Here is a 14,345-nt window from a genome sequence, read left to right as displayed (position 1 = left end):
AAAATGGTAACGAGGTGCTGTCCTAATTAAACAGCACCTGCCTGAATGCCAAGAAGCAGCACGGGCCAGCTGTGTGCAGCAACAGCTAAATATACCCATGGCAAATACCTTGTATTGAACAAAAGCTAAATCTGAAGGTGAAATAAAGGTAAAACTCACAATATGGAGAAAGCCACTGCCACCAATGACTCATGGTGCCAGGATAAAAAATCTGCCTGGGTTTGGGGTTTTTTTGGAGAGCAGCATATGGCCCTGGGGTCCCCCTTGGTCTCCTCTCTGTTCATATCCCACTGGTGGCCAAATCTGGGACAACCAGGCTGGGGCTGGTGAGCATGGCTCGCTCCTGGCTCCATCATGATCTCACAGGCTGGCAAATAGTCCCTTAGTTTCCCTACTGGGAAATCTGGGGTGGATGAATTGGTCGGGCTGTGGGGTGATTGATTAGATCGCATTGTATCTCAGCAGCATCCAGCAGGAATTGGTGTGAGCAGTGGCACGTCCAAGCCACAAGCTCAGCTTGTCATAGGGGATTTGTGGCCTGGGTTTGCACTAAGCCAGGAGAACCTGTGCTTGGGAGGGTGGCACAGCCTTGCTTCTAGTTATTGCCACCGATGTCCAGCCCACGGTGTCTCCTCCATGGGCAAGGTTTAACTTGAAGCTCCCCCTGCAGCAAATTCCCAAATGCTGCCATTGTTTAATGTGGTGACAGCAGCTGAAGACCGAGAGGTTGAATTCATGCAAATCTGTGTCCTGATGGTGCTCGGGGATGGAGGAGGATCAAGTCTTAGGAAAAAAGGGAGCATGAACTGGGAACGAGTGGGCTAACGACCTGCCCAGGGCCAAGAGGTGGGGAGTGCCAGGTCCCATCTCTCACCTTGCCTCGTCCTTTCTCACTCCTCTTTCTGCCTTGCAGCTGGCCGAACCAGCACATTTGTGCACTGCACCCTGTGGCTGTAAGCCAAGCCCTGCCACCCCAACCCCAGCCTGGGACTCCTCGGCTGAGCCCCCTCCTCACCCCCATGGTGCCCCGGCGCCATCGGCACAAGCTTCCCCGCCAGGCTTGGAGACACAGTGCCTCTCCAGTGCAGCTCCACTATTGATCCCTGCTTTGCTAACAAACAGCCGCCTCTCTGGGCTCTAATTAAAATGGATCGAGGTTTATTTAAATGCCCTCCTTTCCCTGCCGCCGAGAGCAGGATGCACTTTGCTTAGCAACCGGTAGTGTGGAGAAGAGCTGGATCGATACCTGCTCCGCGGCTCTGTGACACCAACCGACACCAGCCTGAAAGTGCTCGGTGCCAGTGGGGACTCAGAGCTCCTCACCAGCACACCGGCACCAAACCTACTCTCCAGCCAAAAAATGCTCTCATGGCCCTGGAAATACTCTGGGTAGATATGGAAGGATGAACAGAGGGGATGAAGGAGAAAGGGAGATGCAGGGGGTGGACGGGCAGACAGACTCTGACTCCAACCTCCCAAGTCTTCTCCAGCTTCCTCTCCACCCTGGTTGAAGGGATGGAAATGTTTGGGACTTTTCCTCAGGACAAGGTGCTGTGAGGACGTGGGGCCTCTGCGTCTCGTACTCACCGCATTCATATCAATGCCATTGGTGTAGGACCAGGCGTGCTGGAAATACTCCTCCAGGCGCTGGCGCAGGGGGTTGGGGATCTGGTGGAAGCGGATGAACTCCTTGACCCGCAGCATCTGCGTGTGATAGCGGGCCGTGCCCGAGTACAGGCGCTGGATGATAGCAGAGACATTGCCGAAGATGCTAGCGTACATCAGAGCTGCAACGAGAGGGCAGGACTCAGCAGGACATGGGGAGATGCGTGTCCAACTACATCGGACCTGGAACCAGCAGATTTCCAAAACCCATATCTACCATGGACTTGAAACCAGTGGGTTTCTGAAACCCATATTTCTATCTATCACTCCATCCATTTGTCTGTGCAGAAGAGGCATAGGCGGAGGGAGATGCTCTCTTAAAATCCCATGTGCTCTCCCCGTTTCTCCCCAGAGCAGCCCCTCCAACCTCCAAAGCAGGGATGGGGACAGCAGGACACGCGCAGGCACTCACAGCCAATGAGCATGACACAGATGGAGAAGATCTTCTCAGAGTTGGTGTTAGGTGAGACGTTGCCAAACCCCACGCTGGTGAGGCTGCTGAAGGTGAAGTAGAGGGCAGTGACGTATTTATCCTTGATGGATGGGCCAGAGGAGAGGTCGCTGTCATTGTAGCGCTTGCCGATCTGGTCACCTAGGTTGTCCAGCCATCCGATCTTGTGCTCCATGTAGGGCCGCTCCACGTTGCCGATGGCATACCAGATGCAGGCCAGCCAGTGGGCGATGAGGGCAAAGGTACACATGAGCAGGAAGAGCACGGCTGCTCCATACTCAGAGTAGCGGTCCAGCTTGCGGGCAACGCGGACCAGGCGCAGCAACCGGGCGGTCTTCAGGAGGCCAATGAGGGTGGTGGTCTGCGGGGGAGAGGTGAGAAACATCAGGGATAAGCAGGGAATAAATCTAGCCAAAGGCATGTCTCCATGTATCCAGCCTAGCTGTGTTTCTTATGAAGAATAAAAATGCATTTCTAGAGCATGAATCACCCTGTCCTGGAGGTGACACCTGAAATAGGTTAGATGAATTATGCTACAGGAAGGGCAATTTCTCTCTGCTGACCATAAAGACAACAAACTCTGGGATTACAGGTGAGCAAGTGAAGGGAGCCAAGGCCAACTCCATCTTTTGTGATGAGTCCTTACCTTGCCAACCATTGCTCTCAAAACAACTGCCTTTCACCCCACCCCATAGGCTCTCAGCTGAGATGGGGCCTCCAGGTAGTGCAGTAACCACAGGGCCATCCCACTGTCAACATTTTGAGTCTGGCTGGCAGTGTGACCCCACATTTGGCCTCAATGGTGTGTGGTGCCAGTCCCTAAGCTGAGCTCCCAGCCTTCTCTGCTGGATCAGCCCCAGCAAGGGGAGCAGGTCCAGTTAGACACTATCTTAGCACTTACAGTGGGGTTTGTGTGGCTGTCTGACTCTACTAAATAAAATCCCAGGTCCAAGCAGCTTAATAAAAACCTGTAATGACGCCCTTGTCTAAGGATCTAACCATCCCTCTTCTTGCAGATCTAGCCATCCACCGCTTACATCCACAACTTACATCAAGCCATCCATATCCCTCTCTCTCTCCCATACATCTCTCCCTATCCATCCATGAGTCCCCTCCTGTCCTGATGGACATCCAGGCCCTGCCTGTACCTCATCAGAGCCAGAGCGATAGATGAGCAGGTCAAAGGGGATGGCAGCAACCATGTCGATGAGGAACCATCCCTTGAAGTAGTGGATGGCGATCTTGCCAGGGTGGCTCACCACCTCGTCGTTGATGTTGACGTAGGTGGTACGGAAGTTGATGACTATGTCCACGATGAACATGATGTCCACGATGAGGTCAATGATGTTGAGTGGGTCACAGGAGTAGCTGCAGTCCCAGTGCTTCTCCTCCACCTGCTCCTCGTTGAGTAGGAAGGCAGCTGAGTAGGGGGTGAAGACGGCTGTGTAGATGACCAGCAGAAGGATGAGCCAGTCCCACACGGCCTTGAAGGGACTGTAGTGCAGGATGGTCCATCGGTGGATGCGGGGTGCCTGCAGCTTGTATTCGGGAAGGACGTCAGCGCCCAGGGACAGCACCTGCCAGGAGATGGGCGTGAGAAGGATGGGAGACCGGGAAAGAGGTTGGATAAGGCCAGGAGCCAGGCAAGGGGCTCCCATGTTCTGGTAGGGCAGCGAGGAGCATGCAGAGGGTTTCCTGCACCCTTTTCACCTTCATTGCCTTCATATATGGTTGTCCAGGACGCCACAAGGTGAGTTGTCCACTATGGCTGACACCAAGGTCTGCCCGGCTCATCTGTCTCTGATGGCCAGAGCTCCCTTGGGCCAGATGTTTGCCTGATTTATGCCCTTCAGACCCTCCCATGGCAGCAGAGAGAAAATTATCTCCTGCTGTGCCTCCTTCTGCCCTCAGCTCTGTGCCACCAGCCTGGGAGGTGCTGGGTGTCCCTGGCACAGGGCTACGGGGACATGCAGCTGGAAGATGCAGTCCCACAGCTGTGCCATGGCCTGGCCCCGAAGGTGATGACACGTTAGGAATCTCCAAGCCTTGCACGGTGCCCTTCTCAGCCCCAGCAGGGACCTTCCCCTTGATGTCCCTCTGGCACAGTTGTCCTCCAAGCAGAGGGGACAGCTTGGGCCGCCCACATCAAAGCCTGGCCTCGAGCAATGCCCATTTCCCATCAGAGCATCCCCAGGGAGGGGGACACTTGTGGCCACCAACATGCAAACACCATCTCATGCGTGCAGGCACCCTTCCATATTGTCATGTGTCCCCAGTTCTGTCTGTCCTCACAGGGACACGGTCCCATGGTACCAGGGAGTCCCCACATGTCCCAGGCCTGTCCCCGCTCCCCTCTCCAGGATCAATGCCAGCTCCCGATGGGCTCTGAAGCCACCCTGGGGACACAGTGCAAGGTGCTGGGGACCAGGAGAACTGGGGCTGGCCTGCTTTGGGTGCTGAGAGATGGTGGCATGAAGGGGCTTATCTGGAGCTGGGGACAGCCGGATCCTCCCTGCCTGCCCCTGCCACTCTGTTGTCCCCCGCGTGTCCCCATGGTGCTGGCCACCAGTGCCACCTGCAGAGGAGGGTGAGGGGCACTTCAATGCTCTCTCCCAGCACTGAGCCCCCAGCTAAGAGGATGATTTTTGCTGGGCTGCGAAGGAGAGGAGAGAGGAGGCTCCACGTGCCCCGAGGCCACGGTGATGGGCACTACCACAACTCTGGCAACAGATCTAGAGGAAGGGCCTGATCCTTCCTGTACTGACATCTGTCTTGTCCAAGGGTTCAAGGGCTCCTGGCGCTGCAACCCAGAGCGTACCCAGCCCCGCAGCCCCGTCCCACCACGAGCAGCCGCTCCCACATCCTGCAGCCCCAGGACGCTGGAGGGTCCCATGCCCTGGGGGTACCCTCTGCTCCTACCTGCCTGCAGCTTGCCCGGCACCCCAGGCGGCAGCTGACCCTCGAAGTCTGGGTGTCCACCATGGGGACCCCCAACCCCTCACGCCCAGGCAGCGACTGGCACGGTGGGCGCAGCACCGGCGCCGCGGCATTACCCACGCAGGCACGCATACGCTCGGCTGGGCGGATGGGAGGCATGCGGCTCCGAAGGGCATTCGGGAGCCCGGTGTAGATTAATCAAACCCAATCAATGGATGAAAGCACCAATGGGGCAGCGGGAGCCACCGACGTCGCTGGTGGATGGAGAGGGGAGGGATTGGAAAAAGTGACCCAAACACGATTGTTGCGGAGGGGAATGAGGCACCAGCTGGGCTTAGGGACTGGCTCCCAGGGGATGGGAGGGAAGGGGACAAGGCAACACCGGTAAAACGCTTGGACCCAAAGCTAAGACGTGCCCAACAGACTTGAGATGGACTCCTACACCTTGTGTCTTAGAAAAGCAGCAATGCTCCCACCCTCAGCAGCTGAATCCCCCTGTCCTTCCTGGCTGGAGGCAGCTCTCTGGGGACAGTCCTGAATTCGGGCCCCCAGATGCTGCTCCCCATCCTGGGATGCCTGCCCTGCCCCTTGTCCCTGCTCCTGGCACCTGGCTCTTGCGGCAGAAGCAAGAGCAGGTCAAGCCCCATTGTTTTCCAGGCAGGAATTAATATAAAACCACAACTCCAAAGCTTTGAGACAGAAAAGGGACAAGAAACAACCCCCAAAAGAGCATCCAAACCAATGCAGAGCCAGGAAGCAGTTGCAGCCTTGTCTCTCTCTGTCCCTTGGGGACAGGGAGGGCTGTGGGTGGCACCCTTGGGTGGCCCTGAGGATCTCTGGTGGCAGTGCTGGGTGCCCCCCGTGGCAATCCCACTGGGTGCCACTTCCCTCTTCCCCTTCTCCCTCCACTTACCGGCTTCAGCTGCAGCCGCAGGCTCATGGTGTGGGGTGCTGGGTGCTGGCAGCAGGGTGCTGGGTGCTGGGCAGCGAGCGAGGGAGCGAGGCAGCAGTGGGAGGGAGGAGGAAGAGGAGGAGGGAGGGAGGAGGGAGCAGGGTGCATGTGGTCTGTGGGTGACAGAGGGGGGAGGCTCCCATGGCCCTGGCTAATTCAGACCATTGCTCGGGCCCCACGGGGCCCAATGGCCATGCACCTTCCTCCTCCCCCATGCTGGGGATGAGGATGTGGGGGGGACACGGAGCTGGGGAAGGGAGCCACGCCAGAGTCACCAGTAGACCCTCAAGCACAAGGGGCTGGGGCAGGATCAGGCCCACGGTGCTGGCTGCAGGCAGGCACTGGCCCAGTGCCCCTCCCAGCATGTATCCTCACACAGATCAGCCCTCCCACCCCTGTCCCCAGCACCCTCCTGCCCAGCTCCACCACCACGGGGCAGTTTGGGGGGACTGGGAGAGGTGCCACCTGCAAGATAGGACCCCAGCCTGGTGGCACTGACCACACAGTGTCCCCATGTGCCTCCAGCCGTGCCCCAGAGCCACAGCCCTGGCAGGCTGAGCCCGGCACATTCATTGCATTTGTGACTTGCCCTCCCTGCCCACTCACTGTGGGGCCAGACCACCCCGACCAGCCTATGTCTGCCTCTCCCTGCCTGCCAGCTGGTATTTTTAGATGCCGTTAGCAGCGTCTCGCCACTGTCTCTGCCTCACACATGAATTATTTAGCATCCAAGAGCGGGGAGCCATGGCTTGGCGGGAGGCACAGGGAATGTTGGGGTGAGGATGGGCAGGATGCCTTGGTCCCCCAAGACCATGGGGAGATGTGGTGGGGAGGAGAGGTCGATCCCATCCCATCCCATCCCACCCCATCCCATCTCACCCCATCCCATCCCATCCCATCCCATCCCACCCCATCTCAGCCCAGCCCAGCCCAGCCCAGCCCATCTGGAGATTTAAGGTGAAGGGACGATGGACCTTTGTGGGTGCTGCACAGCTGCACCACGGGGCCCTGCAGCCACCACCCCTCAGCTCTGATCCTGCCACCCCACACCAGCTAATGACCCCGCATCCCACCCTGCCAGCGTCACCCCAGCATGCAGCAGTGGTCCCCAGTGTGTGGGTGTCCCCTGTGACGGGGATGGGGGCATGGCGGTCTGCTCGCCGAACCACAGGAGTGTTCTGGGGTGGATCCCCAGTCGCTGATGTCACCCCCAGATCAGAGGGACTAAGTGGACTTTGGGATGAAGGGGAAAAGCCAGGGGGACAACAAACCTAAAAAATGCCCAGTGCCATGGGGAGCAGGGAGCCCGTCTGCCGTGCACAGAGACTGTGAGAGTGAAGGTTTGCCAGCACCAAGACAGGAGGGAAATCCCTCAGAGCATCCTGCTCTGATGGAGAAAACTGTGAAGACTGGGGGCTTTTCCAGGATCAGACAGCAGCATTTTCATTAAATTGGCCCTCAGCTGCTTCTGGCGGCGGCAGGAGGTGCCCTTAGATGTATTTTGTACATCGTGGCTCTCCTGTGCCTCAGTTTCCCCACTGGTAAGAGCTCTCTACTTGGGATTACAGGATACAGCAACACCTTTCACACACAGTGTCACCTGTGTGTCCCCTACGGTGACAGTACAGTGCCATGCGAGTCCCCTCTTTCCGTGACAGTGCACTGCCACAAGTGTCCCCTGCGGTGACAGGGCAATGTCACACGTGTTGGTTACAGTGCAGTGCCACCTGCTGTCTCCCAGGGGATCCTGTGGCCCCAGGCATGGCCACCCGTGCTCCTGGCCATGGCTCCTGGGGTCCCTGGCTGAGGGCCTCGGGGCCAGCGGTGCCCCAGGGGCCCCATTCCCAGCGTTGGGGGGGCCAGGAAACAGTGGCCAGAGCCTCCCCCACAAATGAAGCCACATGCAACACACAAACATGCATACACATGTGTCCCCTTCAAGGCCACCATCATACCATGAGCAGTTCATGCCTGTATTTTCCTGGTCACAAATTACCATAAATACTGATTTAAGGGGGAAAAAAAGCATTCCAACCATCCAGAGGAAGAGATAAAAAATCAAAGAGTGATACTGGCATTTCCTAGGATGGAAACTCCAGGTATCACTGCCCTCTCTGCTCATCTCCTTCAAAAGCCACAGCTATGGCTGTTCGTACCCCATCAGCAGCACGACCACCCCACCGCTGCCTTGGTGGCATCCCACTGCCCACGTACCTGTGTGACCTTCTCGGTGACGTTCTGGGTGCGCTCCATCACCTTGTGGGGAGCAATTATCTCAATCTCCGTGGTGGAGCCTGAGCGGTGCTTCTCCAGGTTGAACTCCACAAAGTTGAGCGTGAACTGGGGGATCTGGCTGATGGTCCGGTACTTCATGAGGTCTGAGTCTGAGGTGGAGTTCGGGGGGTTGGGTTTGACATGGGAAGCCTCTGAAAGAGGATGGAGAGGAGCGTTGAGGAGGGTGGTATGAGCAAGAGCCAATCTGCAGAGCCCTGATCTCATTGCAGGACATCCAGGAGCTGAGGACCACCACAAGGTGCCACCAGAAGGTACCAATGTCTGCATGGCCATAAAGGCTTGGCTTCTTCAGGGTGGCTCCTGACATGGGATGCCCAACCCAAGATGCCTGAGAGGAGGCTGCTTTTCAGACACATCACCCATCTTTTCACCATTAAACCCCCTTTCAGGGGGCTCAGACCAGCTCCCAAAATACAGAGGCTCCCAGTATCCTTTGCTACCCCTGAAGACTGTGGTGGGTTGGGGACCAGCCCCAATGAGACCCACCAGGGAGGGATACCAAAACTAGCATGAAAGCAGATGAAGGAGGAGGTGGGTCTCCTCCACCCCTGCATGCTTCAGCCTGACCAGCACAACTCCTGAGCTGCTGCCTTGGTTTTTGGCCACCAAACTGAGCCAGGAGCTGGATGATGTCCCCATCTGGATGTATCCTTCAACCCCAGGCTCCAGGTAGGGAGGTCAGAGCTTTCTCTTGAAGAAGAGCTGTAGTGGGGTTGGATCCCAGCAGTTTTCCCTGGGGACCTGCCTCTCTGGGTCACCCCAGTGCAGGACCAGGGAAGAAGCCCTAGAGGTGGCCTGCTCACGGTCTTGCTTGTGGCAATGTGTAGTCATGGAGGGAGCATGTACCCACACCCAGGGCTTCAGGATTGTCCCCAAGCACTGTAACCACTGTGTCCCAACCCCTCTATCTCCTTCAGACAGGGCAGTGTTATATTTTCAGTTCCATCCCTTGCACTCTGACACTGACTCAAGAGGTGTCACAGGCAGGAGGTGTCTGAAGATATTGTGAAGGTGCCCAGTTAGCACCAGCCATCCTGATGCCACCCTTCTCCTTCCCACTCAACCCCCTTCCCTCCCTCTACATTGTGTCCCCTCCTGAGGGTCCGTAACCCGTGACTATTTGAGGATTGTGATCCCCCACCCCATTTTCTCAAGCCAGGCACCAGAGACAGATCTCTCTCCATTCCCAATTACTGAGGCTTCTCTAGCCTGACCTCCATCTTATCTGTCATCACCTATCTCATGAGAACAAGAGGTCTGGACATGAACACCGTGGTGGAGATACGTTTCCTCCAACCCTACAGAGTGGCCTGGATAGTGTCTCATCCACCTGCAACGCATGGACACAGCTCACACTGCATGTGCCTGCGGACCCCTTCCCTCCCTCCCAGGGAGGTCAGACGGCATCAGGATGCCCCTCGTGTGGGGCAGCCAAACGCAACCTCACACCGTCTCACGTCTCACACACAACACCACAGATGGCTCTACCCAAAGAGCTGGACCTGCCGACGCAGGGAATCGCATGGAGACCAACAGGTTTGGGGGAGAAGACCCCAGCTTATCTCCATTTTGCAGAGGGAAAAGCAGTGTAGGGTAAGAGACCTCCCCCCCAAGAAGTGCCATGGCCATCGCCCAGGACTGTGGCTCCCGCAGTAGGACCGAAAGCTCCGGGGTTTTTCCCCTACCTGAGTTTGCCCTCCTTTCCCTGAATTTTCTCTGGAACTCAGACCTCGCAGCCTCAAAGTTGTCCAAGGAGGAGACCCTGCGGAGGCTGTGGAAGCTGCCCCCAGGGCGAGACCGAAAGAAACCCCACGCAGAGTACGACCCTCGTGGGCCCAGCAAGGGAGGCTCTTGTTTCGGGGACGAGTGTTGTAGGGTGGGGTCAGCCTCCAGGCTCGGCCTCCGCTCCTTTTCCAGGAGGGATTCGGTCTCTGACTGCACACAGTTCTCCTTGGGCGATGTCTTCAAGTCCCTCAAAATCAGGGAGTCACCACCAGGCTTTAAGACAGCCGGGAGAAAGCGTTTTATTAGAAGGAGTCCTCGCGTGCTGGGGGGGGGGGGGGGAAAGGGGGGAGCTGGGGGAGGTAAGAGGAGGGGCAGAGGGCTGGGAAGCGCTGCGGTTCCTGAGGTCACCTCCAACCGGGACCAGAACCTGCTTTGTGGTGGGGCAACCGAGTCCTCGGGGACTTGGCAGCTCCTACCTCCCACCAGCTCCTACCGGAGGCTGGGTGGCCGCGGGGTGGTTTGCAAGGCGATGCTGCGCAGCTGGGAAGCAGGCCAGAGCAAGAAGAGAAGAGGAGACCCTAGGGATAGGCCTGCCTGAAGTACCTGCCTTGCCGTGTGCTATTCCGAGGTGACCCTACGTCCCACCGCTGGACCTCCCCTTCCCTCACCTGCTGCAAGAGCTCAGGCCACCACCGAGGGTCTGCACCAGGGGTCCTGTGCTGGTGTCTATGGGGGAGGGTGTGCTCTGCACCAGGAAACACTGGAGGAGCTGCTGGGCTTGCAAATTCGACCATGTGTAGTCCTTCTCTTACAGCAACCCTTAGCCATCGCTAAACCTTCTTCCCTGAAGAGTTTCCAGCCTTTAACAACTTCTGCAGAGGGGTTCACAAAGCAACAACCTTCTGGAGCAGAAACCTATGGGTCTATGCCCATACCAAATGTACCCACGGGAGGGACTGTGGCACTTCTCACCATCCTTAAGGACCTTAATGCAGGTTTTAGGATGGGGTGCCTGGAGGGGCTGGCTGCTGGCTGCCCCTTCATCTGCTGGGCTGCCCCCACTTGACCAAGCTCCACCAAAGCGGTGGATCATCAGGTTGTCCTCAATGCACATCTTCCATGTGTGCACACCTGAAACATTGCAGTGTACCAAGCAGCTTCAACCTGGGGGTAACCAGAGCCTTTAGCAGCGCTGGTGTCCGTAGGAGCAACACACCCAGAGCATCTGGTAAGGCTACACGTCTTCAACTTGCCACAAACACAATATCTGAGAAGACAGGCACCTTTCACCTCATCATGTCTGTAATTTTGGGAAGCAGCTTTATCTAGGCTGTCTCAATACATCCAGCACAGCAAGAACCTGGTGCCCGGGGATGCATTAGCAGAGCAAAAGCCTCCTCCCACAGCCCTGCGCTTCGAGCTGCAGCATTTCAGAAAACAACACGTCTTTGCCTGGAGGTACCTTGAGCACTTTTGACAGACAAGAAGCCACCAAGAACAGCAATCTCTAAAGAAGTCTCACCAACTCAATCTCATCATGTCAGCAACGACAGTGTCACCCTCCTTCACGGAAAGCCCAGTCTTTGCTGGAGGACCGAGAAGCCTGTGCTGCCTGGCCCCTGCCAGGAAAATGTGGGGAAATGTGCCCTTTCGAGGTTTGCCTGCAAGTCCCTGCCAGTCCCTGCTCAGAGCAGACCTGCTCCAGTCTCCCGCCGTCACCAGCACAACCCTTCCTTGAGGTGGGGACAACTCCCTGGAGCTCCACCATCCCAGACAACTTGCTCTACAGAGCCAGACCTTCCTCCCAGCTTCGGCAGCGGCGCCCACCAGCTCAGCGTGTCTCCCGCTCCCCCCGCAAGCCTCGGCACGTGCCCCGCGGAGCAGCTCTGCCTAGCTCTGCCCCACGCCACCAAAGCACCGCCGCTCACCGCCAGCCCTTGCCGGGACCAGTGCTCAGCCCCTACCGCCGGATATGGCCCGAGCCACAGCAGCCGAGGGAGAGCAGGATGGGGAGAGCGGAGGAAGAGCGCTGGGACCTGGCCTGAGGCATGGGCTTATATCAGACAAAGGCTACGGTTACCTTTCCATAGTCAATGGCTACTCCATCAAACTCACTGGTGGGCAGAGATTTCCGCTGGATTTTGAGTCGCCGCAGGGACGGGAGACTAAACTTCAACCTCCTACCTTGACCTTGTTAAAAAGAAAAACAAAACACAAGAGAGACAGATGTAACCTAGCTGCACGTGATGGCTGGAGCGAGATGGGGCGGGATGGTGGCAGGGGAAGAGGCTACGGAGAATTTTGGGTGGCTTTGGGGGACGTACGTGCTGCGTGGCCCTTCCTCCTCCAACACACTCGCTATTCCCATGCCATCACACCGCCGCGTGCTCAAGGCAGACCCTGAACTGGCAGAAAGCACTGCTGGGCTGGAGGAGAGTCCCCTACAACGGTGGATGCAAGACGGGAAAGGTGCAGAGCACCCCTAAGCCAATAAAAGAGGTTAAAGCCACTTAAGGGATTTGGACCTGGATGAAATTGAGCCTCTAAATCTCCTTGGTGGGACTTGGAAGGAAAAAAAAAAAACCACATAAGAGAGATGGTAAGTTACCAAGGCATTAAAAAGAATAGTTCTAGCAATTTTGTTCCTGGAGTTGTTCTGGATTTTAGGTGAGGGATGCTAGACCAAAGAGGGGGGGTTTCCCTTGCTGCCATCACAGGGGACCAGGAGACCACCTCGCTGGAGACTGGGACCAGGGCGAGGGACAGCCGGGGCTGCAAGGAGCTGTGAAAGAGGTTCAGGAGGTTCAGGGATATGGAGAGGAACCGCAGTGCCCAGAGCGGGACCCAGTGCCCCCAGTTGTGACACCCAGTACAAAGTCACTTGTCCTCTTCTAGTGCCGGTCCGTGGAGCAGACCGCAGCCGCCTGCTACTACCGAGTCAGTGTGAGCAGCCAGGCTCGTGCCCTGCTGCCTTGGGGCCCAGGTCAGCCCCGGGGTTCATCCGATCCCCAGCAGCACCAGTTATACTCACTAACTGGACCAAATGTGGTCTAAACCCCAGGGCGCATGGGATGCAACACAAGCTCCGCAAAGCCATTGTCCTCTTTGAAAAAGCAGCACACTGAGGAGCATTTTAGTTTTGGCAGGATTTGCTTCCTTCACTGAGCCCTGACACACCACCGAGCTGCTCGGGCAGGCTCCCGACCTGCCCAGCTCCCCAAAAATGCCCCCACTGATGGGGGGGACCCGTGCGGGCTCCCTCCGCTCCCCCCATCCCCAGAGCAGCTTTTCAGCTGGAAGAAGCAAAGCAGCCGGCTTTCCCTGCGCACCAGTGAGCCAGGGACCGGCAACGCAGCCGCCTGCAGCCGTGTAATTAAAGACTGAGTCAGAAAGCCCGTGCACGAGAGACCGATCTGGGCTGGCGCCAGCAGCTGTGGCCTTTCCGCACTCCCCGGCGCTGGAGCGGGAAACCCGAGCAACGCTCCCTGCGATGCGCAGCGCAACCGCCAACGCGCAGGAAAGCAATCGGTACCCTTTTTATTTGGGTGCCTTTTGCTGCCAAAGGTACATCTTGGGATGGGGTGGGGTACGGATGCATCGTACTTCAAGATGTACTGAGAGCTGACAGGGCTGCAAAGCAACACCGGTGCCGGAATTTAGGATTTCCTCAGCAGTCCATGCATAGAGGGTAACTGGTACTAAAGCAATACACCAAAAATATAAAACTCATCACTTCATAGACATAGGAACCCATGCACAGGTTATATATACATTCACACGCATATGTCCATAAGTCCCGTGTACGTATGTCTGGCCTGAGGACATATAAAACCCACCACCACACAGAGCTCCTCCGCTGGTACCCGCTGCCATGCACGCGAACACCTTAATAGCTCTGGGATGTATATATACACCATGTGTGAATGTGTTGAAACTCACGTTACTGTACCGATACAACGGGCAGTGTGAAGGGTCCCTGTTGGTCCCCGATGTGGCCCCGGCCCTGGCTCCGCTCCCGGTCCCGCTCTGCCACCCCCATGTGCCATGGGGGGACAGACCTGGGCTGCTCCCACAGCTTTGCTTTGAGGCCTGCCCAAAGCTTCCCGCTAGCAACCCGCTTCCCCAGGCGGGGTTTGCATGAAGATAGATGTAGGATTATTTCCCTGATTAAAATATAGGTGACTGGCACTGAGGGGCATGTAGCAGGAGGATATTTAGAAGCTACAGCTCTCCTTCCTATGGTCAAGTCTAACATCTACATCCCTGGGTATCCACATCCTCTTGAGAGCCTCACCACGGCTTCTCTTTGATCCAGCCTTC

The 14,345-nt window shown here is 57.1% G+C and overlaps 1 protein-coding gene across 4 annotated transcripts in view; it reads right to left on the bottom strand.

Moving 5' to 3' along the window:
• KCNH6 (potassium voltage-gated channel subfamily H member 6) overlaps positions 1–14,345 on the bottom strand; it is a 33,799-nt gene that overhangs the window by 6,458 nt on the left and 12,996 nt on the right. The window contains exons 4-10 of one of the 4 annotated variants that reach the window (XM_042787312.1): positions 12,106–12,215; positions 9,986–10,298; positions 8,220–8,431; positions 3,265–3,693; positions 2,323–2,477; positions 2,078–2,163; positions 1,588–1,787 (exon numbers count right to left, since the gene is read on the bottom strand). In XM_042787312.1, coding sequence (XP_042643246.1) covers positions 1,588–1,787; positions 2,078–2,163; positions 2,323–2,477; positions 3,265–3,693; positions 8,220–8,431; positions 9,986–10,298; positions 12,106–12,215 — 1,505 coding nt within the window. Of the gene's footprint in view, positions 1–1,587; positions 1,788–2,077; positions 2,478–3,264; positions 3,694–8,219; positions 8,432–9,985; positions 10,299–12,105; positions 12,216–14,345 lie in introns of all 4 variants that reach the window. The other 3 variants (XM_042787311.1, XM_042787314.1, XM_042787313.1) reach the window with 3 other exon arrangements.

The sequence above is a fragment of the Tyto alba genome, unplaced genomic scaffold, assembly GCF_018691265.1.
Source record: "Tyto alba isolate M040663 unplaced genomic scaffold, T.alba_DEE_v4.0 Super-Scaffold_12, whole genome shotgun sequence".
Lineage (NCBI taxonomy): Eukaryota > Metazoa > Chordata > Aves > Strigiformes > Tytonidae > Tyto > Tyto alba.
This window is presented reverse-complemented; position numbering and strand designations above follow the sequence as displayed.